This window comes from Dendropsophus ebraccatus, chromosome 2, assembly GCF_027789765.1.
Source record: "Dendropsophus ebraccatus isolate aDenEbr1 chromosome 2, aDenEbr1.pat, whole genome shotgun sequence".
In the NCBI taxonomy this organism is placed as follows: domain Eukaryota; kingdom Metazoa; phylum Chordata; class Amphibia; order Anura; family Hylidae; genus Dendropsophus; species Dendropsophus ebraccatus.
In genome coordinates this window covers 32,615,246-32,642,546 of record NC_091455.1, presented here as the reverse complement: position 1 = coordinate 32,642,546, position 27,301 = coordinate 32,615,246, and the positions used below count along the sequence as shown (strand labels likewise).

The 27,301-nt window shown below is 43.3% G+C and overlaps 1 protein-coding gene across 2 annotated transcripts in view; it reads right to left on the bottom strand.

Annotated features, from left to right (window-relative positions):
• Positions 1-10,401: 10,401 nt before the first annotated feature.
• Positions 10,402-27,301, bottom strand: part of CDH17 (cadherin 17) — a 43,108-nt gene continuing 26,208 nt past the window's right edge. For both annotated transcript variants that reach the window (XM_069957297.1, XM_069957296.1), the window contains 10 exons: positions 26,649-26,799; positions 26,158-26,382; positions 22,335-22,411; positions 21,335-21,526; positions 21,008-21,252; positions 19,391-19,521; positions 18,424-18,666; positions 17,873-17,989; positions 16,779-16,895; positions 10,402-12,010 (listed from right to left, as the gene is read on the bottom strand). In XM_069957297.1, coding sequence (XP_069813398.1) covers positions 11,907-12,010; positions 16,779-16,895; positions 17,873-17,989; positions 18,424-18,666; positions 19,391-19,521; positions 21,008-21,252; positions 21,335-21,526; positions 22,335-22,411; positions 26,158-26,382; positions 26,649-26,799 — 1,602 coding nt within the window. In that variant the 3' untranslated portion in view covers positions 10,402-11,906. The remainder of the gene's footprint in view (positions 12,011-16,778; positions 16,896-17,872; positions 17,990-18,423; positions 18,667-19,390; positions 19,522-21,007; positions 21,253-21,334; positions 21,527-22,334; positions 22,412-26,157; positions 26,383-26,648; positions 26,800-27,301) is intronic.

Here is a 27,301-nt window from a genome sequence, read left to right as displayed (position 1 = left end):
GATGGCCGCCATATAACAGTAAACAACGGCCATTATTTCAATACAACAGCCGTTGTTTTAAAATAACAGCAAATATTTGCCATTAAATGGCGGCCATCCACTCAATTTCTACATTGTGTGAACAGAGCCTTTCTGTGTTTTTAATCCACTCCTGGTTTTGGTTGCAATATGAGGACCACAATACTGACTGAAATATACATAGAATGAACCCAGCCTTAAAGTGCCACTGTCGTTATAACTTTCAAAATCTTACTCAGCAGTAGATGTGATATCAAGCAAGTTTGCAATTTACATTCATTATTTTATTTTTTATTTTTTAGTTATCATGGAAAACACAGCACTTCCTGTTTTCTGACTCTTTTTTTAAAAAAAAAAAAAACAACAAAAAAACAGGAAACAGTCAGAAAACAGGAAGTTCTGTGTATCCCAGGCCATCTGAGCGCTTACAGAGAGAAGGCAGTCATGTTATCGATGGACACATTGAGCCGTGACTCTCTGTACTGGCCGGAATTCCTGTGTTTAGTCTGTTTTTTTCAACCAGCACAAGTCAGAAAATCTGCCTTCAGGAGACTGGACCTGGATTTCTGGTAAATACAGATTTGTTTCACAGCATGATAACAACAAAATAATGAATGTATATTGCAAACTTGCTTTATTTCACATCTACTGTTGGTTTAGATTTCGAAAGTTATAACGACAGGTGCACTTTAAGGGAATTTATATTCCAAAAAAGGGTCAGGCCCATTCACTGGAGTGGGATTATTAAGACTTAGACCAGAGTGGTTCTGTTTATGAAAAAACAAATCTATTTCTACTCTCTCACAACCTTTTTAAAGATGCCGAATGGGTCTCTCTATGTGCTACCTTTAACCTAGTGACTTGTTGCTTACAAGGAGGGATATTCCCCAGCCAGAAGATGCCTCTGAGTGTTTTCCTGTCAGAGATGAGCAGCAGGCACTGATTATGTATCCTTCAGTTCATGGGGTTTTGTTGATACAAGGCATTCTCTGATCTCACTTGCCAAGTCAACCCAACATAAACAGGGATGGAAGACGAATGTAACTTAACCGTTACCGCTCAATGCAGTCGGAGTATAGCAATGTTTCTGTCAATTATTATTTCATTTATTCAGCACAGCAGCAAAGATTTTAGTAGATTGCAGGTTCTTCTTAGAATAAAAGTTCATAATTTATTTAAAACCTGTCCCTTTGTGCATAGCAAAGATAAGTACATAATAGCATTGTCTCAAACCAACGTGTTTCTAGCCCTATAACAGTCTCTTAGTCATGGTAATAGAGACAAGATGTAAGGGCCCTATTCCACGGGCCGATGGGGGGCCTGATCAACGATGTAAACAAGCGCCGCTCGTTTACTGGGCCTATTCCACAGCCCGATGATCGTTGAGCGAGGGCTGCAGGGACATCGTTACTGATGTCCTTGCAGCCCTTGCAGCATACATTACCTGTCAGGTCTTCTTCTCCGCTCTGTCTTCCTCCCCGGGTCCCACGGGCTTTAGCTTCAGAATGGCCGGTCAGCTGACAGGCCACTCAGCTAATCACAGGCTGCGGCGGTCCCGGCCTGTGATTGGCTGAGCGCTCCATCAGCTGACAGGCCATCTGAAGCTAGAGCACGCAGGACCCGGGGAGGAAGACAGAGCGGAGTAGAAGCCCTGCAGGTAATGTATTGTGCTTCTCAAATCGTTGGCCGCCCGCCGCGCACCGCTATTCCACCGTAGCGATGCGCGGTGGGGGAACAATGATTTTAGGTCTGGCCCTAAATAAACGATCGGCTGATCGTTCTCTCTATTCCACCGAGCGATTGGGGCCGATTCGGTTGATTATCGTTCCTGTGGAATAGGGCCCTAAGACACTGTGTGAGCTGCCCTCCATGTATACTCTCCTCTCTGTCCACACTTCAAGCTGCTGTGTACATGCTCCTCCCCCTCCCTGTTATCACTAACATTGAGAGAAGGGAGGGAAGAACAGAGGGAGCAAAACATAAAAACACACCCTGCTCTCTGATGGATTTTTCCTCTCTATCTCAAAGCAGAATGGTGGGACATTTTTGACATTGCTTTATTTCGTATTTAGGATAAAAATAATAATAAGAATGCAATCTCCCCCTCTTCAGTTAAGCGTGGGGGAAGCGAGGACGAGACGCATCAGTGATTAGATGAATGAGCATCTCTGTGTCTCCCTTTGATGTTACACATGTCTCGAGGGACAATCCAAGCAGGCATAAAAAAAGTAAAAGCATACTTACCAAATACCTATAAAAAAAATTTTAAATTTGTTATGGAAAAAATCTTTAATAAAAACTATCTGATTTAAAAAAAACAATACTATGTGTATATGTGTATACGCTCCAGACGGGACACCATAGACAGCAAGCCAACATACAGCTTGCAACGTACAGCAATCGGCAACAACGGCCGTAGAAATACCAAAAAATATGTTGTGTGAACATAGCCTAAAACAATGGGAAGCAAGCAATATGTAAAAAAAACAACAAAAAAAATTACTTTTTAATGGGTAGCCCCATTATTGCAGCAACTGTTTGCAGGCTGATCTCCCTTTCTGGATGGGTATAAGCCTGTGAAATTCTTGTCAGGCAAATCTAAAATACTGTTCTTTGCCATGAGCACTGTATTATAAACTATTCTCAGAAGTATTTTCCTAGAATACATTGAAGGCGAGCCACGAGCAGTTAACAGTCCGGCAAACAGGACACTAAAAAGCATGGAGCCCAGTTGTTATATTGCACCCTCACTCTTAATAACAGGGAAGATCTATCTCGCAAAGTGTTTCTGAGAATTATGGTGACTATAACTTACCCCTAGAGCGAGGATCGGCCTCATAAAAAGCCTCTGCTCCGTCCTATATAGTCAGACACATTGTTTTCAAAGGAAGCATCAACACTCCTTTAATCTGAGCTGGATGAAGAGCAGATGATGAACTTATTTTTACTTTATGTGTTTCCTAAGTCCGAGGCACGAAAAGCCGACACACGATATCCTATTGTTTATAGACCCTCAGTCTACTTTTGTTTGTGATCGTACATTACACGGGTAACTTCATGTTTCTGCATCCCAATGCACACTTTATAACAACTATGATATGTCACTGGTAGTGTTGAGCAGACTTGCCAAACTGTTAAGGTTGGGCAAAGTTCTCCGAACCCAAATGCCCGGCAGCCCTAGGGCGGCATTTAACTTCTCCAGCCACCGGAGCCCAATGCAGAGTATTCGCGTTCCCAGTGGCGGTCTTTGGCACCAAGCACCCCAAGCGACCGCTGCCGCGCTCGCTGCTGCCATCTGAACTGTAACTATGAGCACTCGTAATGAGCGCTCATAGTTACATGCAGCAGCACTGACAGGGCGGGAGACATTGGCTCCCTTCCTGTCAGTCACTCTTGTGGCAGCAGGAAGGGTTTTCCCTTCGGTCACAAGTTGCAGCTTTGTCCTTGTGGTGCCGGCGCTCCAGTGACATCACTGGAGCATCGGCGCCAGGACAAGGGGAGTGCGGTCTCTTGTGATTGCAGGGAAAACCCTTCCTGCGGCCACAAGAGTTAAGAGAAAACGCCCGGACCCAGGTAAGTATAAGTGTTTGTTTTATTGTGTTATATACTATATGGGAGGGGGAGCCCACAGGGGTCTGTTCAACTGGGGGAGCACACATCGGGGGTCTATATAAATGGGGGAGCACACAGGGGGGCTATATAACAGGGGAGCACACTGGGGGCTATAGACTATTGGGGCTTCCCAGAGGGGTCTATATACTACTTGGGGCAGCAGAATGGGGTCTATATACAACTTGGAGAGCACACAGGAGGTCTATATCCAAGTGGGGGAGCACACAGGGGGGCTATATACTAATGGGGGAGCACACAGGGGTCTATATACTACTGGTGGGGCACACAGGGGGTCTATATACTACTGGGGGACATACAGGGGGTCTATATACTACTTGTGAGGCACACAGGTGGTCTATATATAACTGGAGGAGCACACAGGGGTCTGTATACTACTGGGGCAGCACACAAGGGGTCTATATAATACTGGTGGGGCACACAGGGGGTCTATATACTACTGGGGGACTCACACAGGGGGTTTATATACTACTGGAGGAGCACACAGGGGTCTATATCCAAGTGGGGGAGCACACAGGAGGTCTATATCCAAAGTGGGGAGCACACAGGGGGGCTAAATACCTCTGAGGGAGCACACAGGGGGCCTATATACTAGTGGGGGAGCACACAGGGGGTATATACAACTGGGGGCAGCACACAGGGGGTCTATATACAACTGGGGCAGCACACAGGAGGTCTATATACTTCTGGGAGAGCACACGGGGGGGCTATATATAACTGGGGGAACACACAGGGGTCTATATACTACTGGGGGAAGCAAACAAGGGGTATATACTACTGGGGGCAGGACACAAGGGGTATATACTATTGGGGGCAGCACACAAGGAGTATATATTACTGGCGGTAGCGCACAAGGGGTATATACTACTGGGGGCAGCACACAGCGGTCTATTGTTTTGGAACTCGTGTCGAGGGGGGGCCCCAGACATAACTCCGCTTGGGGCCCCAGAAATGCCGAGAACGCCCTTGCGCGTTCCCTTAATGTTGCCGAACCCAAACATTTTGGCAAGTCCACTTAACTCTAGTTAAAGGTCTTCTCACAAGGGCCATTTAGGTCTCTTCAGTGTCCAAGCATAGCAAATGCCTGGGAGGGGAAGGATAAAAGAAATAACATGCTCTTACCTCCCCCGCTCCAGCGCTGTCCTCCACTTCAGTCCCCTGGACGCTTCCAGGTCTGAGCGGGACCTGGGTGGTGACATGTGAAGTCTGCTCAGCCAGTCAGCAGCCATAGTGGGGTCCCGCCTTGGTCGATGACTGGCTGAGCAGACCTCACACATCATGACCTGTGTCCCTGCTCAGATCAGGAGGCAGCTGGGTACCAGAGCGGCAGTATGCGGCCACCAGTGCTGTTTTTGCCAAAGTTGTTTTTGTCAAAGCGGTCATGCACAAGTGGTGGCGTAAAAATATAAAAAAAAAAAAAAACACCAAAAATATGACAAATAAAGTTTACCCAATCTAAACCTACAGATCCTTCACTGTATGACAGTATTATATGTGCCCTGATTGGCAGTAGTATGTGGGCACTGTGTGGAGACACTGTTTCTTACTATTATGTGGGCATTGTGTGGGGGCACTGTTTCTTACTATTATGTGGGTACTGTGTGGGGACATTGTTTCTTACTATTATGTGGGTACTGTGTGGGGGCATTGTTTCTTACTATTATGTGGGTACTCTCTGGGGGCACTGTTTCTTACTATTATGTGGGTACTCTCTGGGGGCACTGTTTCTTACTATTATGTGGGCACTGTTTCTTACTATTATGTGGGTACTGTGTGGGGGCATTGTTTCTTACTATTATGTGGGCACTGTGTGGGGGCATTGTTACTTACTATTATGTGGGTACTTTGTGGGGGCATTGTTTCTTACTATTATGTGGGCACTGTGTGGGGGCACTGTTTCTTACTATTATGTGGGTACTCTCTGGGGGCACTGTTTCTTACTATTATGTGGGTACTCTCTGGGGGCACTGTTTCTTACTATTATGTGGGTACTCTCTGGGGGCACTGTTTCTTACTATTATGTGGGCACTGTTTCTTACTATTATGTGGGTACTGTGTGGGGCCACTGTTTCCTCCTGTTATGTGGGTACTGTGTGGGGGGTACTGTTATTTACTATTATGTGGGTACTGCATTGAAGAATTGTTTTGTATATTATATGCTATAAAAGAACACTTGTATGAGAGTTTATATATATAAAAATGAGTTCATGATCAATTCTATGAAGAATAAATCGAACACATGCTCACTGCTGACATTTGTAATATTGCTTTATATCGTTCTGGCAGTAACACAATACAACAACAATAAGGAGACACACCAGGAATGTACCCAGAGCAACTTATTACCTACTCCAAGCGCCGAGACACAATGGATTCCTTCATATTCCCTGAAGTGGAAATCTTACGAGACATCCTATCCAGCTGAGAAGGAGCGCTAAGACATTATGTTCTCGTTACAAGAGAAGATTCGCCACATTATGGCCGCGTGTGAGAAATGTTCTCACAATTCTTGCAAAATACGTTTTTCCAAAGAAAGCTGAATTCCTCTCCAGGACATACAGAAGGAAACGGAAAATCTAATGAACTCAACATCTTTTTACATTGACGGCGAAATGATGGATACATACTGGCGAATGACGTAGGATTGGAGAACAATGTATTAACCTCCGACCAATATGAAGATCCAGGGTCGTTTTAATACATTAATTGGCCCGGTGCACAGCCCTCAAGAGTTGCCCCCCTTCCCTTTTTGCCCCCCCCCCCCCCAAAAAAAAAAACAAGCGTTATCAGAATAGGAGCTCCCCACACTGTATTAAGAGCCCCAATACATACGGTAGTTACCTTATAACTTTATAAAAATATCACCAATGATACCATTACATAATACCGCTACACCATGATCACTATCACTACAGACCCTATAACAGAGTGCAGTTACATCCATTTACTCACAGGGGGCGTCTTCTCTGATCAGAGTCTTTCACCTTTTCTTTTTCTCTCCATCCAGCCTGGGCCATCTTGAAGTCTTCCCTGGCTGTGAATCCTCTCTCCAGAATCTGCCAGAGAAACATTTTAGGCACCAACACATACAGTAGTTACCACCTCTGTACCCACTTAATAATTAGGTATGCTCTGTGCCTTAATATAGTAGTAAGGTCCCTATATATTATAGGCACCTCTGTGCAGCCCCAATGTAGTATACACCCCCTGTGTGCTACCCCCGATAGTATAGACCCCCTGTGTGCTGCCCCAGTAGTATAGACCCCCTGTGTGCTGCCCCAGTAGTATAGACCCCTGTGTGCTGCCCCCAGTACTATAGACCACTAGGTGCTGCCCCCAGTAGTATATAGACCCCTTGTGCACTTCCCCCAGTAGTATATAGACCCCATTGTGCTGCCCCAGTAGTATATAGCACTTACTGTGCGTTCCCAGTTATATATACTCCCCTGTCCGCCCCAGTAGTATATAGCTCCCTCTGTGCTCCCCAAGTTATATATACCCCCCTGTGCACCCCCCAGTAGTATATAGCCCCCCTGTGTGCTCCCCCAATTATATATAGACCCCATGTGCACTCCCCAGTAGTATATACCCCTTGTGTGCTGCCCCTAGTACTATAGACCACTATGTGCTGCCCCAGTGGTATATAGACGACTTGTGCGCTTTCCCCAGTAGTATATAGACCCCATTGTGCTGCCCCCAGTAGTATATAGCCCCCTCTGTGCACCCTCAGTTATATATACCTCCCTGTGCACCCCCAGTAGTATATAGCCCCCCTGTGTGCTCCCCCAGTTATAAATAGACCCCCCTGTGTGCCCTCCCAATAGTATATAGACCCCTGTGTGCCGCCCCCAGTAGTATATAGCCCCCTCTGTGCTGCCTCAGTTATATATACCCCCTGTTACCCCCCAGTAGTATATAGCCCCCCTGTTTTCTCCCCCAGTTACATAAAGACCCTCTGTGCGCCCCCCAGTAGTATAAAGACCCCTGTGTGCTGCCCCCCAATAGTATATAGACCCCTGTGTGCGCCTCCCCAGTAGTATATATATTCCATGTGCCCCACCAGTAGTATATAGCCCCCTTTTACGCTCCCCCAGTTATAAAACCCCCGTGCACCCCCCAGTATTACATACATCCCTTTTGCACCCCCCTGTACGCTCCCCGTTATATATACCCCCTGTGCACCCCCCAGTAGTATATATATCCCCTGTGCGCCCCCCAGTAGTATATAGCCCCCCTGTGCGCTCCCCCAGTTATATATAACCCCCTGTACGCCCCCCTCCAGTTATATATACCCCCTGTGCACCCCCCAGTAGTATATAGGCCTCCCTGTGGCACCCCTAGTAGAATATACACACCTGATGTGTGCTGCCCCCGGTTATATAGCCCCCCTTTGTGCTCCCCCTCCCATATAACAAAAAAAAAACACTTATACTAACCTGGGTCCGTGCGTCTCCTCTTCTCTTCACTTCACTCTTGCGCCACACTGTCACAAGAGGCCGCTCTCCCCCCTCGTGGTGCTGGCGCTTAGTGACGTCACTCAAGCGCCGATACCACAACGGGAGAGCGGCCTCTTGTGACTGAAGGTAAAGCACTGCCTGCCGCATAAGAGTGACTGACAGGGAGGGAGCCAATGGCTCCTGCCCAGTCAGTGGTGCTGCTGCTGACTGCTGCCTGTAGCTATAAACGCTCGTTACAAGTGCTCATAGCTACAGTGCAGAGGGCAGCAGCAGGCCATCCCGATGGCGCCCCCCTGACAGGCTGTCGGCCGAAGCCCTGTGCGAACGCACTGGTCGCACAGAGCAAAGGCCGGCCCTGCTCGGGGTGGGCCCCTTTAACCAGTGGGCCCGGTGCACGTGCACCATTTGCCCTATGGTTAAAGCAGCCCTGTGAAGATCTTATGAATAGGTTATTTGGCTGTGACCCTCTTCTGGATGTACTGTATGTATACTGTACATACACTACTATACGTCCTTGTATTCTGAAACAGGATTGGAGACGTTACATGGATATCAATAGAGCAAGAAATGTACAGCAGTGAACAGCAGTGTAATACTTACAGAGCCATAGGATATTGGTGCATTTCAGCCACAGCAACATTAGTACACATATAAATGCGCAAACACATATATACTCACAAATGCCATGTGTATAGTGTACAGTTACGTCCAGGGTCGTAAAGAGGTTAAAGGGGTGCGTCAGCAAAAAAAAAAAAATTTCTTTCAGATCAATTGGTTTCTGAAAGTTATAGCAATACAGCACTGATCTAATGGATCAGTGCTATATAATGTATACTACACTGCTCTCTCTCCCATAGTTTTTTTTTTTTTTTTTTAATAAAAAAAAATTCCCTCCCCTAATAAAAATTTAAATCACCCCCCTTTTCCCATTAAATAAAGCCGAGGAACACGTTGTCTTAAATTATTATTGCTCAATGTACAACCATTTAACTCCAGAGAATTCAATATCGAGGACTTTGTACAGTAAGATTTAATGATAACATCATCGTGCATACAAAAAAAGAGAAAAACAGGAACTTTATAAGATTGAAATATTTCTTAAAGGAAATGGAAAATATTTCCATAAAGTCCAGTTTAAACATCTCAAGGTTATTCAAAGGGCTGGAGAATTTCCAAAACAATTCTGCCTTTTTTTTCCATCTGCAAGTTTATTTTACAGAAAGATTCTTTGGGGATAAGGATAAGAGCATTGTCTATTTCCTCTGATATCTATATACTCCACATTATCATCCTACAGTAATCACAATTCTTTAAGTAATTTACTCTCAAGTAAAACTTTACTTCTGTTTAAAAATGTCATCTTCCAATACTTATTAGCTGCTGTATGTCCTACAGGAAATGTTGTTCTCTTTACGGTCTGACACAGTGCTCTCTGCTGACACCTGTGTCAGAGACAGGAACTGTCCAGAGCTGGAAAGATTTTCTAAGGGGATTTGCTACTGCTCTGGACAGTTCCTGACATGGACAGAGGTGGCAGCAGAGAGCACTGAGTCAGAGTGGAAAGAATACACCACTTCCTGCAGGACATACAACAGCTGATAAGTATAGGAAGACTTGAGATTTTTAAATAGAAGTAAATTACAAACCTATATAACTTACTGAAACCAGCTGATTTGAGAGAATTTTTTTTTTTTTTTTTTGCTGAATAACCCCTTTAACTTATATTTATCTAAATTAAACTTCTTGGGCATTATTACAACTGTTGCTTGTGGACTATTGTATTTTGAAGTATATTGTTTATATTGTTATTGCCGTGTCACAGCCATAGTTATTTCCTGTGTTTTTCAATTAGTTTACTTACAATAAAAATAAAGCATAAAGCTAAATATAGGGCACCGCTCATAGAATGCATTAGAATATGTACATAATATTCGCTTACGACTTTCAGACAATAACCGTCCTTCATTGCAGCATATCTGTGACCAAGAACAGCAAGGCTGCCTGTAAAACATGGATATAGCCTCAGGCCATAGGCTGTATCCATGTTTTCCAGGACTCCCTAGGGCTGCATCCAACTTCTGCAGCCATCGGAAATCAAATGCCGCACGCTTGGGTTTGGATGGACTAGAGTGCGCTCAAGATTCTCTCATCTCTATATAAGAGCAAACATCTCTAGGACTTTGGGGGTAACACGTCTTCATTCTTTTTTTTTTTTTGCGTGAAGTAAAATATTACATTGAGGAAACATAAGCATAGACCTAGGACAAGACTATAAAAAATACTCAACAAACAGCTGGAAATTTTAACCCCCAATTTATAATCTTTTGCGCTTATTTTCTTGCATTTTTACAAGTAATTACACAAGAAGGACTGAATTTCAAAATGTAACAAAGGTCACAAGTGAAATCTTCATACTTTCCATAGGCCTCATCATTTTAGCTGTTTGGCAGTGTGTCTCTTGGCAAGCGTCCTCCGAGCAATAATTTCTGCAGCTGAAGAAAACTATCAGAGGTGTTTGAAAAGATACAGTTTCATATCCCACTAATGAGCTGGAGATCTGGTGGGAAGATTTTCCATAACACAGAGATAGGGTAGTTTCCTCGTGTAGCGTATTTCACATAGGATGTACTTTAGCTGCGCTACCTTTCATCTAAATTAACCCCTTAGGGTGCTAACAAATGACCGATGCGCCGCAGATCTGCAGCAGATTTGATGGTGCAGATTTGATGCTGTGTTCAGTTATTTACATCAAATCTGCTGCGTATCTGCTGCATATCCGCTGCATATCTGCAGCAGAAAATTCACTGCGATACGGTGTGTGTGGAGCTAACCTTAATGCATTTTCACATTCATGTACCTCCAAGCATAAGCCCTCTGTGTCCACCACTGAGCCTTTATATGCCAATGGAAGACATGGAGGAGCATGGTCACATGCCCTTCCATGCTCAACCACCTTATGGACAGGTTTGCCATTCAACAGAGCAGGATGGCACAGCCTGTTTATAAAAACTTTACTAAAAGTCCACACTAAATAACTGTGATTTCTAAAAACAAAAAAACCTTAATATTCTATGTTCTAGAAAGCACTTTGTCATGGATAACACATTGTGGCCAATTTTTTTTTCACTTTTTAGGATTCAAAGCTAATTTTCCTATCTTTTGGGCCTTTAAAGGAAACTGACAGCAGGTAAAAGAATACCACCTGCTTTTATGTTCTCGTAGGGCTGGGGTCACTGAGAAGAAGGGTAATTTTCTCACTTTCATCCTTTGCTTCATATTCGGTAAACCTTCACTTATTCAATATCCAAGTTAGGCAGGACTACCATCCTCAGTGCCACCATCCGGCCCCCTGGCCATCCCTTCTCATGAATTTAGAGATGCTGAATTAAGATTCATGAGGAGGGGCAGGCCTTTGGGGTAGATCAGTGCACTGAGGATGTTAGTCCCGCCCCCAGTGCACAATACTGCCTAATTTGCAATATTGAGTATTTGCTCCCATGTGCTTCTTTTAAGTCTTTACACTGTGTTTCCTCTCCTCAATGCTGCCCGAGGCGGCTGGTCTCTTCCTCTGCCTCCCTTCACCTATGAATATTTTGCACAATTAACAATTTAACAAAAAAAATTCTCATTATTTTCCAAAACAAAGTTCCATTTATTTAAACACATAATTTTCTAGTAAAGTAAAAACCTCCGCAGTAAAAAGCTGTCCTGTAGCACGTTTCAATGGGTGTAGCATTTTAGCTACAAAAAATGGAACTTTAGGCTTTCCAGTGGAATCTTAAAAATTTCTAACAAGTTTTCTCAGGATCTTAGGGTGGCAGTCTCAGCAGCGTTGTTGGCGTCGCCAGCACTTGCCTTCTTCTTCTTTTTGTTGATTGATATTAAAACAGCCCCAACTATTATACCTGTAAAACAGAAAAAGTCAAACACTGTAATTGACAGACTGGGACATAGGTAGAGAGACCCTTCCCGCAAAAGCTTACAATCTACGAGGTACGGGGAGGGAGACATTAGGTCGGGGGAGCAGCTGGTCACAGTGCAGATAGATGGCAGCAGGGTTATCGTAGGTTGTAGTCTAGTTTCAAGTTGCTTTGAAATTTGTGTTGGTAGGAGAAAGCTGGATGTTTCAAGGTATTGGGTTCTAGAGAATTCAGAAATGTTTTTAACAGAGGCGGCAGGTGGTGGTAAGGGTGTGGATGTGTGGTGTGAAGGACAGAGCCAAATCAAAGATGATCCAAGGCATTGGACTTAAAGTGACTCTGTACTCTCTGTGCTACCCCCCCCCCCCCAACTACTTATACCTTTTTGTAGCTTATGTGAAGTCCTTTCAGCAGGTATGTTTGACCACGCTGGTTGTGCTTTCATGATGCATAAAAACAAACTTTAGTTGAGGAGATGCCGTGTCTAAGAGGCGGGTCCACGAGCGTTTGTGCCCTAGGGAAACGCCGCCTGTGTGGTGTTGTGCGCCTCTCCCTCTGCCTCCCGTTCTCCTCGACTAAAGTTTGTTTCTCTGCTTCATCAAAGCACAGCCAGTGTGGCCAAACATACCTGCTGAAAGGACTTCACATAAGCTACAAAAAGGTATAAGTAGTTGGGGGGGGGGGGGGTAGCACAGTGGGTACAGAGTCGCTTTAAAGGACAGGGGAAAGAGTGCAGCCATTGACTGTAATTGAAAAATTAGATGGGCGGGGGGCAAGATGGGAGCAAGATGATGAATTTTGTTTTGTCCATGTTACGTTTTTGAAAGCAGGAGAGGAAGAAGGATGATATAGCAGAGAGGATACATCCAGACCAGAGAGATAGATTTGAGGGTCATCAGCACAGAGGCTGTGAGATTCTATAATCTGCCACAGGCCAAATGTATAGATGGAAAAGAAGAGTGGAGGCACTAGAACAGAACCATGGGGCATGCCTTAAGTAAGGGGCTGAGGTGGAGAGGTGGTATGCAAGTGGAAGACACTGAATGTGTGGTTGGAGAGGCATAATGAGATCCAGGAGAGGGATCTCACTAACAATAGAGCACCGGGTCTCGATGGACTGCCAGGTGAACTGTTCAAAAAGATTGGAGATGTATTGCTACCCAGATTACTGGAGGTTTGGCAGTCTTCTGTAGAGTCCGGTTCTTTGCCAGCCACCATGAGGGAGGCGGTGATTATTCTCCTGCCTAAACCTGGCAGGGATGCGTCCTTACCTGAGTCATATAGACCCATATCTTTGTTGTCTACTGACATCAAGATATTGGCAAAAGCTATTGCCAATAGGCTGTCCCCTTACATGAATTCCCTTGTTCATCCTAATCAAACGGGGTTCATCCCTGCCAGGTCTACTGCTATGAACATTAGACGGTTATATGTTAATCTTCAGTTGCCCTCTGAGAGCCCGGGAGGTAGGGCAGTTTGCTCTCTCGACGCTGTCAAAGCTTTTGACAGCGTCGAATGGCCTTTCCTGTGGGCTGTGTTGGAAAAGATGCGATTTGGATCTCACTTTATCGCCTGGATCCAACTACTATATTCCTTACCATGTGCCAGGTTGAAAATTAATGGGGGTCTCTCTCCCCAATTTGAGTTACGGCGGGGGACGCGGCAGGGTTGCCCCCTGTTACGGCTCCTCTTTGCACTTGTTATTGAGCCACTGGCGGCCTTAGTGCGTAGTCATACAGAAATCCGGGGATTCCGCAGGGGTCTCCAGGAGGAGAAAATCGCGTTATACGCGGACGATATTTTGTTGTACTTAAATGATACTGATGTCTCCCTTACGACTGCAGTCTCCCTCATAAACGACTTTGGCAGATTCTCGGGGTTGTCTATTGGCTGGGACAAATCGGTGCTGCTGCCGCTTGATATTGATGTGGGAAGGGTACCTCCTTTACCTTTCCCACTTAAAATTGTCACTAAATTTAAATACCTTGTAATTATTATATCTAAAGAAATCAGAGCATATGAGAGGTTGAATCTTACTCCACTCCTCATTAAATTTCAAGCTAAATTGGGAGCATGGCGTAGGCTCCTGCTGTCGGTAGTGGGACGCACTAACCTATTAAAAATGGTGTGGATGCCCCAACTGCTCTATGGGCTGCATAATTCCCCGGTGTGGGTTCCTCTGCGTTTTTTCCACAAAGTCCATAGTTTATTCAGAGACCTGATATGGGGTTCCCAACAACCTCGCATAAAACTAGAGACCCTGCAGAGGGCCAAATCTTCGGGGGGATTGGCAGTGCCCAATGCCATGATTTATTTTCTGTCCTCCCAACTGCAACATTTTAAGGGATGGGAAACGGATGAGACAGTAGATCCCACCACCCAACTGCTGCAAGCCCATTTTACCACCAAGAAGTTGTTTGAGGTACTGGAGGCTAAGCGCTTCTCTACTACGGGACAGCCCACGATGCAGCTTTACCATAGGGTTTGGTGGAAGGTGAGGGACATGTATGGTCTGACCGGGTGCTCTGCTTATACTTCTAGTTGGGATACCCCTTGGTTGGGAGAACTCTTCTTCCTAGAGGGGTTCACACAGTGGCGGAATCTGGGTCTCAGGAGGGGGGCGCAATTGTATTCCAACGGTCACCTGAAAACTTTCCAACAGCTGGGTGAGGAGTTCCCTATACCTAGAACCCACTTCTATAAATATTTGCAGCTGCGCCACGCTTGTGAGGCGGAGGGTGAGACCTTAACTAGTGACCGAATTATCATCCCGCCTATTAATTTGGTGGGCACTTCAACATCCACTTCTGGCCTGATTTCTATTCTCTATATTCATTTACATGATAAATTCCTTGAAAAATACCCGCTGACCATTAAAGAAAAATGGGAGGCTGACCTGGGTCCTCTTGAGGACGGTTTGTGGAAGGAGGTCTTGGAGATGACTCCTCAGTTATCTATAGGGGAGCAGCACCGGTTGTCCCAGTTGTATCTTCTGCACAGGGTGTATAGAACCCCAGAGTTCTTACATAAAGTGGGGATCCTCTCTGACGCCCTGTGTCCTAGATGTCGGAGGGATGTGGGAGGGGTCTTGCACATGTTCTGGCGATGCCCCAAATTGACACGATACTGGCAGGAGGTTGCCTCCACTATTCACAAGGTATTTTCTATTTTGCTAGAACAGTCCCCCTTGGTATGTATTCTGGGCTATGTGGAAGACTTAAGTGTAACTGCCCCTGAGAAAATAGCCGTTGCCCGGATACTATACATGGCAAGGAAGTTGATTGCCCAATCCTGGCTTGACCAGGATCCCCCACAATCTCTGCCCTCATTGCCAAGGTCAACTGGCTTGTCGCCAACGACAAACATGCATACGAAAAACCAGATGCCATGAAAAAGTTCGAAAAAATATGGGCTCGTTGGCTAGACACTCCGGGCTTGGCACCATTGTCGCTCACAAGAGACAGGGCCGCTCCCTCTGTGGTCTCCTGAGTTTGTTGTGCTATGTGCATAGTTTAGACGTGACCTCTCTCCAACCGCCTCGTGTCCTGTCAGTCCTCACGGATGATCCAGACACTTTTTCTTTTTCTATTCGACTGCTTGTACTGTATTGCTTTTTATGCACAGATGGACATACTGAACACTGCAATGGACGTTGCCAGTACTGTTTATGTATTGTTTGTGTTGTTGTTGTGCGGGGACTGGACACCTGTGGTGTCCTTCTCTGCTGTTGTTCTTTATAAATGAAAAACAATTTAATAAAAACTACTTTGATTAAAAAAAAGAGTATTGGCGTGAGACTTTGGTGACCCGCAGATCATTGCCCACTTTTGTGAGGGCAGTTTCTGTTGAATGATGGAAGCAAAAGCCAAATTGTCGGCGGTCAAAAAGTAAGTTGAGTAAAAAGTTGGATGACAGTTCAAGGTAGACATGTTAAAAAACTGTTGAGGGGAGGGGGGGGGGGGTGGAATGGGCTGGTGGAAGGTGGGGGGCCCTTGCTTAAACCCAGCCTTACTCTGTCCATAGGAAGGGAATCCAGGTTGCTTTAGTCAGTGCACAGAATAAGATAAGGTAGTGAGGGCAGCAATCTACCCCTCTCCTTCCATAGAATAGGCCTTAGACCATCTGGTATGCTTGGAGCTAAGAGCCCCTTCAAAGTACTGGAATTATCTGGGTTATGGCTGGCCTAGTCAACTACTTAAAGGAATACTAAAAGAGCAGAGAGAGAAGGATGATTCTTCAAGACATTGGGGAGAAGTTGTTCAAGTGACCCATTGAAAATATTGGGCCCTTTGGGCCTAGTTATCTATATGGCACCCCACCTCACTGAAGGCACTGCAGAGAACGGAAAGAGTGGAGTACCATATGTATCAGAGCAAAGTGGCATGATCGAGAATTTGAAATTATTATAGAAAATGCATGGTACTTGTGAACAATATGTATCGGGTCATAACAGACAGATCTTCCATAATGTCTACATATAAACTAATATTGGTTAAGCATAACCACCTCAGGTGAATGCATTTAGTTACACCATGAACCCATGTCAACATTCCATGCGGGACCAAATACAATAGGCAGCACGCTTGTCATATCAAGCTGACATAGTTTCAGACCTGGGTCCTGGGGTTCTGTGTCTACCTTACATCTATTTCTATAGAGCAGCAAAGAAGTAAGCACAAATAAAATGGTGGTCATGAAGTCACAAATACAATCTACTATGTGGTCATAGCTTAGGAATACTAAATACACCAACCTATTAGTGCCAGGGTTCCAAATAAAATTCCGACTGCCATTCCAACAGTGCTAAATGGAGCATGCTCTAGTGGTGTACTCTCACACTTGTTGGGTGAGACACAGGTGCATATACGAACTGCAAAAAAAGATGTTATTAAAAAAAAAGTCTTAACTTTAATATGTTTCTCAAATGTCTAGTCCTTATCACATTCAAATTTCTCACCTTTAATTTTTTTAGACTATTAAGTGCAGGAATTTCACTGCCCATAAGTTTCAGGTCAATAGACAATCCTAGCTGTGTTCTTTCTAACCCTAGAGAATCCCTTTAAGGACAGTATCTGGCACAGTGTATAACTCTGGTTTTGGTTGTCCATTTGTAAGTTTATGTTTTCTTTAGGACAAGTTGGTGGTCACATCATATGTCAACTTTCCTATATTATATTATATTCTAGATTGATAGATAGATAGATAGATAGATAGATAGATAGATAGATAGATAGATAGATAGAATATAACATAAGAAAGTAGATTTTCAGGTAGTGACTCTTTCTGGATATACATTAACCAACATCACTCTCTCACTCTGGAGGACCTGGTAGATCAGTGTATTCCATTCATTTTAATAGGAATGGGGCAATGCTTCATTTTTCCTGTAAAGGAGCTGAAGGGAAAGAAAACACTGGATAACTACAGTTGGAGCCCCACCAGTAGAAGGCTCTGTAACCACCTTATTTTTTAGGGACCTTTCTATCTGAACAGCAATGCCCAAAGTGGACATCTCCTACAGAAAGAAGAACATAAGAGGGACTTGGACAAACTAAGCCAGTCCATGTGGCAATGGAGAGTGGACAATGAATAGACTATATCTATCTATCTATCTATCTATCTATCTAACTATCTATTGAGGGTTTTAGGTATACTAGGTTATCTAGTATAGGGTAATTTTTACATACGGCAGATTTGTTGCTGAATTTTCTACCACTGTCTAATTCATGTGAATGGTACCACCAAAGCAACCCCATTCAGATAAAAGGAACTGGTTTTACACAGCAGGTCTGCCACTTATGAATGTAGCCTTTAACATATCATAATATTTCATAGTATTCATCATACCTGGTACAGAAACATTGGCTTCTAATGCTGGTCGTCCATTATCCCTAATAATTACTGGAACAGATATATCACCCTTCGGAAATGATGAATGCATCATGATCAGACGGGCAGTGGTACCTGTCAGGAATTTATAAAAGAAGTTTTAATTCTGTAAATTAATTTATATAACTATCACATCTGGTTGATCTTTCCAAAATATCCTTTACTGGTCTGCCCCTCCAAACTCATTCTGATCCTTTTTACCACAAAACCCATCATCAAATGTTATCCCAATAGTTGACGAATCCATGTTGCCAAAGTGTCCCACCACAGGATTTTTTAATTGTCCCATTTTCCTAATATTATTGGGCCCCAAGCCAACATTGGAGCTTGCCAGTAGGGTCTTGACCTTAGAGATAATATGTCCTATTTTTGTTACAATTGCACTCATGTTCTGTATAGATGGTCAGTACACCCTCTAGTATACCCCAGGACCCTAAGCCAAGAATTGCAACCCCATTTCACTTCCATCAGATGCATCACCACTGGTGATCTAGATGTTCGCCACTTACTATTCACATATTGAATGTTCCAGTCATTCACTGTACTGGCATCACCACCAAGACGAAATTTCAATGCCGTGCCATGAGGAGGCTGATCATCATCCACCGCGCTGAACTCAAAGGACTCAGGCTTGGTCAATGGATCGCAGAAAGAGAAATCTCCATAATAGTCCTTGGCCAACCGAGGATAATTGTCATTGACGTCATCCAGATACAAATGGAAAAATACGGAAGAACTCATTTTAGGATTTCCTGTAAAACATTAAATAATAATACTAAGTAATAATATACATTGGGGTATAGAGAGTTTATGATCTATGAACACATGATAGCGTGAAGATTTTGCCCTATAAGGGTTTTTCACATCTGAAATTTTTCAGTTTCTATTCTGACCAATAGACCTAAAACTAAGCTGAGACTTCCTGTTCTGTACAGATAATTCCCAGCAGTGTCCTTTTTATCATCACAGCCAGGAGGATAGTAAAAGGTTACACCAGTATAGCGATAACAGAGGGGCACACAATAGCTGTCACTTACAACTCCACCTCCATGTAGAATGATCTCTGTAAAGGTCGCTGAGCATGCCCAATTACTTTTCTCATTTATTTAAATGGGGCAGGTCTCGTTTATTGTGGCCTGTGGTCAAAGGGCTTGCTGTAAAGTATATCTCTAAATGCTGTTAAAATAGCTCAGAGAACATGGCTACTCTCATAATAATGTACAACAAAAATTATCGAGGTGCTGTTTAGGGGCACTATGGGGGAGATTTATCAAACATGGTGTAAAGTGAAACTGTCTCAGTTGCCCCTAGCAACCAATCAGGTGGAATCTGATTGGTTGCAAGGGGCAACTGAGCCACTTCTAATTTACACCAGTTTGATAAATCTCCCCCTATGGGTTTTTTTGTACTACACATATAAACAGCAAGTTGTCAATCACATATTATATATATATATAGTCCTTATGTGAGACTTACTGGACTCTGTAGCCACCACGTCCACTGTGTAATGGGCTTGCCGTTCTCGGTCCATGATGGCGTCACTGTAGATAACTCCAGTTTCTTCATTAATTTTGAGCCAATTATATTTATTGCCTTTTAGTGAAAACCTAGGACGAAAGATCCGAATTCAGAAATGTTCAGAAATAATTAAGTAATGCCAGTACTAATGGGACAGATCAGGAAACTGTGATTGAACTGAGCATAAGTGACCCAACCTAGTGAAGGCCTGGTGAGCTGCTACCAAGGGCAACAGGTTATCAAGCAATGCAGGCAGATGGGGGATCAGGGAGTTTATAGCTTTCATACATTACCTGTTAAGAAACGCTTGTACATTTGAAATAATGTTTAATTTAACACAATACATCAATATAGACAAGTTTTCTTTGTGACACAACCCCATTTAAATAAATGCAACCAATGGCCATTAGTGCCTCTGGGTCAGTTCTAACCAATGATGCCTTGAAAATAACTATATAACTTGTTAACTTAAAAAAAAACCTTTGTTAAAGATAACCTTCTACCACTTTTTATGTGTATTGTTAAATTTTGTCATGGAGGTCCCTAAAGGTTTTATTTTGTTAGGACTGAAAGGAGAAGTTCGGCCAAAAGTATTTTTTAATATGTTATTACTTATGGAAAGTTAGACAAATTCCTAATGTACATTGATTATGGGAAATGCATGTATACTGCTATTTCCCTTAATTTAGTAGATCATGGAGTGTTCAAATTCTCTCAAAAACCATGACGTCACGAATCAGTTGTAATTCCTAATGAGTACCATTGACTTCTATATATGCTGGACACTCTATGGATTTAGTGGATGTCTATGTAAAAACGTAATGTAATGTACAGTATGTTTTATTGATTGAATGCATTTATGGAATACTTGCTCCCCAAAAGTATTCCATAAATGTATTCAATCAGTACATTTGGAGGGCACCGAGCAGGAAGGGAGAGAGGTACCTGTGGATCTAACTACCTCCCCCCTCCCTGCTCGCGGTGCTGGACACATATACACAGTACTACTCCTCCCATTATCTGCTCATAGTATGAGCAGATGATGGGGGAGTAGTACCTGGGCTATCCCCATCCCATGCACATCCCTGCTGATGCTGCTGACTGGTGTTTATTTAGCAATAACGTAGATGTATGGATATACAGTGTATCTATACTATATAATATATAAATATGTATATTATATCTATATATACATCAATCAGACCGCTGCTTTTAGAGCACAGTGGTGGTCGGTAACCTAGACAATGAGCTGTCAACAACGGCAGGGAAAGAGCAGCATGAGAAGAAGGAGACAAGTTTGCTAAATGAATGTTTAACATGAGTCCTATAAATATAAGTATATTAGTTGGGATAGGAACAATGATGGCCTAGCTGTGTCCCCTTCATTGTTCACAGGCCAGTGGTGGTCTATAGGTGCCTACAACAGATATACAAATGGAAAAACTCCAGAACCTCCAGTAGGATAAAACGTTAGTTTTTTATTTTTGTCCGAGACAGTACAGAACTAAAATAAGCACATGCCCACAACAGATAAGCATACAAATACAAGCATAGGGTGGTTAGTGGGTCCCTTACCATATCTTATCACCTTCAGGATCAAAGGCCTCTATTTGAATTAGACTGGTTCCAATAGGAGCGTTTTCAAGGACCTGTGCTTGGTATATTGGATTCCTAAAAATTGGCCTCTCATCCACATCTGTGACAATAACCTTTAAAAATGTGCTGGAACTGGAATTATAGGTGACTCCCGTAACCAGGGGCTCTGGATTTGTCGCGTTTATCACTAGATTATGTTCCTTACAAGTCTCAAAGTCCAATGACTGCAGGAGAGAGAACAAAGTCTACGGTCAGTCTGTAACAACAAGGTCTAGAAGAAGGATATATCGGAGAATTGTCACTTACAGCGGACACTTTGATATATCCGCGATTAGTTTCTGGATCTGTTTCAATGATGAACCTGTTATCTGGATCTCCTTCCACTATAGTGTAAAGAATAGCAGAGCTTCCAGTTTTCGGCTCATCGGCATCTGTGGCCTGTATCTCCTTTACCAATGTTTTCTCTGCAACGTCTTCCGGAAAAGTTACATTCCCATACTAGATATACAAAAGACAGAGATCAAATGCTATACATACCCTCCTGTACAAGAATGATTAGATAGATAGATAGATAGATAGATAGATAGATAGATAGATAGATAGATCAGGGGCAGATTAACTTTACCATAGGCCCCGGGCTGTTTACCAAGCTTACCGGGCTACTGCCTGAAACTGACCTATTATAATCCGCTACTGAGATAGATAGATAGATAGATAGATAAGAGATAGATAGATAGATAGATAGATAGATAGACAAATAGATAGATATGAGATAGACTATTTCAGTAACACATCAAGGCTGGATTCACCCATTTTTGGATCTGGAGGGGGTTAAAAGAAAACAGCTACAGTGAAAATGTGATATAATGTGCTAATATCTTGTAGGAGTTGAACAGATTGATATATAGTTTTGTTGAAAAAGAGTATAATACTGTGTTTCCCCGAAAATAAGACAGTGCCTTGTACAGTATTCATTTTTGCTCCCAAAGATGCGCTAGGTCTTATTTTTAGGGGATGTCAACCAATCACAGCTCCTCTTTTATTCTACCAGAGCTTAAAGCTGAGCTGTGATTGGTTGCTGTGAGCAGTTTACACCAGGTGTATATTTACACCCTTTTATAAATCTCCCCCTATATGTCAATCTGCTTAGCTCCTGATGGATGCAGATCAGATCGCCTGCCCAATGTTACAGGCTTCCTTCAATCTGCACAGTGATATAACACAAGTGTGAGGCAAGGATTAGTGTACAGAAAATACTGCTAGAAATCTGAAGGCATAAAAAATCAAGACTGTAAAAAATACTCACATTCGGAGTCTCGAATATAGGAATGTTGTCATTGATATCAATTATATTTATCACCACCCAACAATCTGTACTGAAAGCTGAAAAGAGAAGAGATAAATGTAATGCAGTTTATCAAGTCGCTAAGTCTGCCGTCATACAGTTTGATACACGGCCAATTTTGCAAGTTTTCCCATCTACAAAGAATGGAGAGATGTGTAATTTTTATGGTAGCTACACTTCACCTGTGAGAGACTCTATAAAACAATTCCAGGAAATCACATTGTATGATTTTTGAATAATTATTTTGCATTTTAATGCAGGAAGTAGGTATTTGATACACTAGAAAAACAGAAAATATATAATACAATATTTGGTCCAGAAACCTTTCTTTGCAGTTACAGAGGTCGGACGTTTCCTGTATTTCTTGACCAGGTTTGCAGAAACTGCAGCATAGATTTTGTTCTACACCTCCATAAAGATCTTTCCCAGATCTTTCAGGTTTTGGGGCTGTTGCTAGGCAACAGTGGGGTAGCTGCCATGAAGGCAGACCACGCCACTACTACGGGGCCCGGCACATTGGGAGATCTGGTGGCCAACTCCTCCAATAGACAGGGCCGCCTAAGCCTGCATCATTTGCAGCACCCAGCAGCTGAACGGGCCTCTCGGGTGCTGTAAATATCTTTTTAACAACATTTTTTTCTGACGAGTGCTTGCAATAAAATTCAGTGCATTTATTGAACGGGTGAGGAGCAATTGGCTCTAACCTTGCCTTGATTCTTGTGACCAGAAGCAGCACTACCATTCTCCCTCAGTGCTCCGGTGGTGCAAGAGCGTTGTCAATTATGCACCACAGGAGCAGTGAGGGAGGGCAGAGCAGGGAGAAAAGACGGTGGATGCCCAACATAGGGACAAGCTATCTACTGAGGTGGGGGTACTAAGGTTGATGCCTAACGTGGGAAAGCTATCTACTGGGGGGGTACTAGGGGAGATGCCTCATGTGTGTAGGGATACTAGGGGAGATGCCTCACATGGGGGAATGCTATCTACTGGTGGTGGGGGATAGTAGTGAAAAGCCTAACATAGAGGGTTCAATCTACTGGTAGTGTGGAATATTAGGGAAGATACCTAATGTATGCTATTTACTAGGAGACGGGCTAACTAACATGGGGATTCCCTACAGTGGGATGCCTATTGCATTGCGGAATACTACATAGGGATGTCTACTCGGGGGCACAGAAGGGTCTAACTACTGTATGAAGACAAAGAGGCCTAACCATTATATGGGGGCACAGAAGGGGAGATACAAATGTGGAGGATGGCAATGGTGCATGAGTTAGGAGCCTAAAATGTTTGTGTGGAGGTGAGTCATGGCTGGGAGAAGACATCATGATGGATAAGAAAAGGAAAAGTGAGCTGCTCCAATCAGAGAAGACATCACCTGTGACTCACTCAGAGAAGATGTCCCATGTGAATCACTGGATGTAACTGCACTGTATGAAGTAATATTAATTGTTGTACAGTGGACCTTATTCAGTAGAGGTGGCATTAGTCAGCATGTGGTGGCACTGGTATTATTGGTCTCTTTATGCAGGATTTGGTCAGTTAAAGTATGGTGGATATATATATGGTCACAATATTTGCTCTTTATATACTGGTATTATTTGGTAACTGAATGACTAATGTATTTAGGTATATATTCTTATTATGCATAAAATATTGTCTTATCTATGTGGATAAGGCTCCTTTTAAATGGTGTGATATGGGGTGGGGGGGGGAATCAAAAGTTTGCTATCGGGCCCAGCCATTTCTAGTTATGCCCCTGCTGGGAAACATTGAGTTTTGGCCCCCTCCAAAGATTTCCTACTGGGTTAAGTTCTGGGGACTGGCTAAATCACTCCAGGACCTTGAAATGCCTCTTACGGAGCCACTCCTTAGTTGTCCTGGCTGTGTGTTTCAGGTCATTGTCATGCTGGAAGACCCATTGACCCATCTTCAATGCTTTTACCGGAAGGAGTTTGTTGGCCAAAGTCTTGTGATACATACCCCATCCATGCTTCCTTCTATACAGTGCAGTTGTCTTGCACCTTTTGCAGAAAAACACCCCCAAAGTTTCCACCCGCATTCTCCACAGATGGGACTATGTTCTTAGGGTTTTACTCGTTCTTCTTCTTCCAAACATACCAAGTGGAAATGATACCGTACCATAAAGTTCTATTTTGGTCTCATCTGACCACGTGACCGTTTCCCATGCCTCCTCTGGATCATCCAGATGGTCACTGGCGAACTTCAAATGGACTGGACATGTGCTGGTATGAGCAGTAGGACCTTGTGAGCCCTGCAAGATTTTATTCCATGATGGTGTAGTGTGTTACTAACGATAATCTACGTGACTGTGGTCCCAGCTCCCGTGTAGGTATGGGATGATTCCTGACCTTTTTCAGAATTATCCTTAGAGTAGTTACCATCACTTGGATTTTGCTACAACACTATCTGTTACTATATACTTAAAAATCATATAATGTGATTTTCTGGATTTGTTTTAATAGATTCTGTCTCGCACAGGTGAAGTGTACCTATGATAAAAATGACACAACTTTGTTAAAATGAATGGAGCCGCGTCATACAGGGGAGGGAATTCCCTCCCACTGGGGGCGGCCCGACCCGCCTCCAGTGCTTGAGCACCGGCCGGTTCCGGTGCATAGAACGGCGCCGTGCACAGGAACGGACCGCGGCACCGGCTTCCCCGTGCTGGCGCCATTCGATCAGTGGGTTTAGGTTAAAGAGGATGTACCAGGTGGTACATCCTCTTTAAGCAATCGTCTAATAATTTTTTTCTTCCTGTGTATCTTTCACTCAGAATACAGAGATTATTATTTTATATCCGATTATTCACTGTCAATATATTAATTGTATAATTAGAGATATGTACTATACTGGCAAAAAAAAGTAAATTTATTATGTGTTTTGGATGCCTTTTGTACCTGTACCTTTGATAGTTACTCAAAAAGGTGGGGCTAAAGCAATATAAAACTTAGTAGTGATAATATTGCCGTAACAGAAAAGGCGCCCTCTCCAAGGCTGGGTTCACATCACGTTTTTGGCCTCCAAGACGGTAAAGTCTGTCAATATATCTGTGCATGGATCAACATGGTACCCATTCAATTTAATAGCCTGAATGTAGGTTCTATTTATGAACCAGTATTCGATGGGGATTTTTTAGATGCAACTTTTTTTTTAATCTGCCTTAATATGTTTTGAGTATTCACCCAAAAATTTGCACCCAGTTTATCATTTGGGACTTAAAAAAATTAAAATCGCACAATCTGGTGCAGGCTTATGTCTGGTCAGTACCAGGTGAATTTTGCGGGGGTTTTTTTTGTTGTTGTTGTGACAATTTTTTTCACAAATTTATGAATATTTTGTATAATTAGTCTTCTTCAACTGGATAAAAACAGACAAATACTCTGTAGAAACTTTGCATGTTTTAGACCCAATAGTTAAAGTCCACCCCATGTTTTTCTATCTAGGCCAAAACCTGTATACACCTAAAAAATTAGAACATAATCACTAGCTGCTTATGTTCCGGTCATTGAACTGAACGGGGCTGTGCTGACCCAAGCCGTTTTTCTGATCTGTGCCTCGAAGGTATCACTTAATGCAACGTGAACCCAGACATAGGGTCTTGTTGGTCAAATCAACCAATCATAGCTCAGATTTTTTACCTTTTAACATTTTTTTTGATAAATTCAGTCCATTATGTTTTACTGATTGAGTCTGTTAGAAACCACAATAAACTCCATCCACACAATAAAACCAGAGATGAAACAGTCCTAGAGATACTTACAAGGCATCCCTTCATCCGACACCTGCACTTTTAGTCTGTATTGTCTTTCTCTCTGGACATTGATGTCAGCATTGATTAGTTGAACACCGCCGGTGAGGGTATTGATTCGGAACATGTCTCCGGAAGGCGTATGAGGCCATTGTTCCAGAATTTTATAGCGTAGCAAGGCATTGGTTAAATCCTGCTGGTCATTATCAGTGGCTTTCAGCACACCAATAGTGGTTCCTATAAGACAGAAACAATGTATATGTGAAAGCCCTTTACATATACCTTCCAACATATCATAAGCTTTGGTTGCCGTCCCCCATTATTTAGATGCCAATATGAGAATCATTTTGAGGGTCAATCCCATGTGCTAGTCCCAATACCAATGCCTTCTTATAAGCATTGCACCCCCATTTTCTTTGGCCACCAATCAAAATGAATCAAATATATAATGCACATGTGAAATTATTTATTACAGATAGTGAATCTTATGCCCTATATCTTACCAATGGGTTCATTTTCCTGGAATTCGAAAATGGTCTCAGCTGCTGGGCACACTGGAGGGTTATCATTGATGTCCTCAACATCCACCCTAATTTCAAGTGGTCTTGCTACAGCGACACCATTATAATTTTTTGCTAATGCATAGAAGATGTACTGCAAAATAATAGGTACATTTCTTGTGAGGTCATTCATGTAGATACATCCCAATCCACTTTAAGGCTATGTTCACACGCCGGAAGAGACTGGCCGTTGCGTGACCCGGCCATGTCACGGAACGGCCAGTCTCTGCAAAGATCATTCCGGATGATCCAGGATGATCTTTCCTGGCCGCAGTGTTCTGATGCGGGCGCATCAGCGCGCGCCCGCATCAGAACTCCCCATAGCGCACAATGCAGCAAGTGACCGGAGCCGCTCGCTTCATTGTGTGAATTGACAGGGTTTCCTACGGCCGCAATTCACTGATGGCAACAACAGCCGTACTTTTACGTAGTGTGAACATAGCCTAATAAACTAACACAAAGGTAAATTGGGCATTGAATTAAAGGGAATATCCAGGAGAAGAAAAACCACAGTTACTTTCTTGCAAAAACAGCTCAACCCCTGTCCTCAGTTTTTATAGAGCTATGCTGCAAAACCCACACCCAAAGTGAGGACA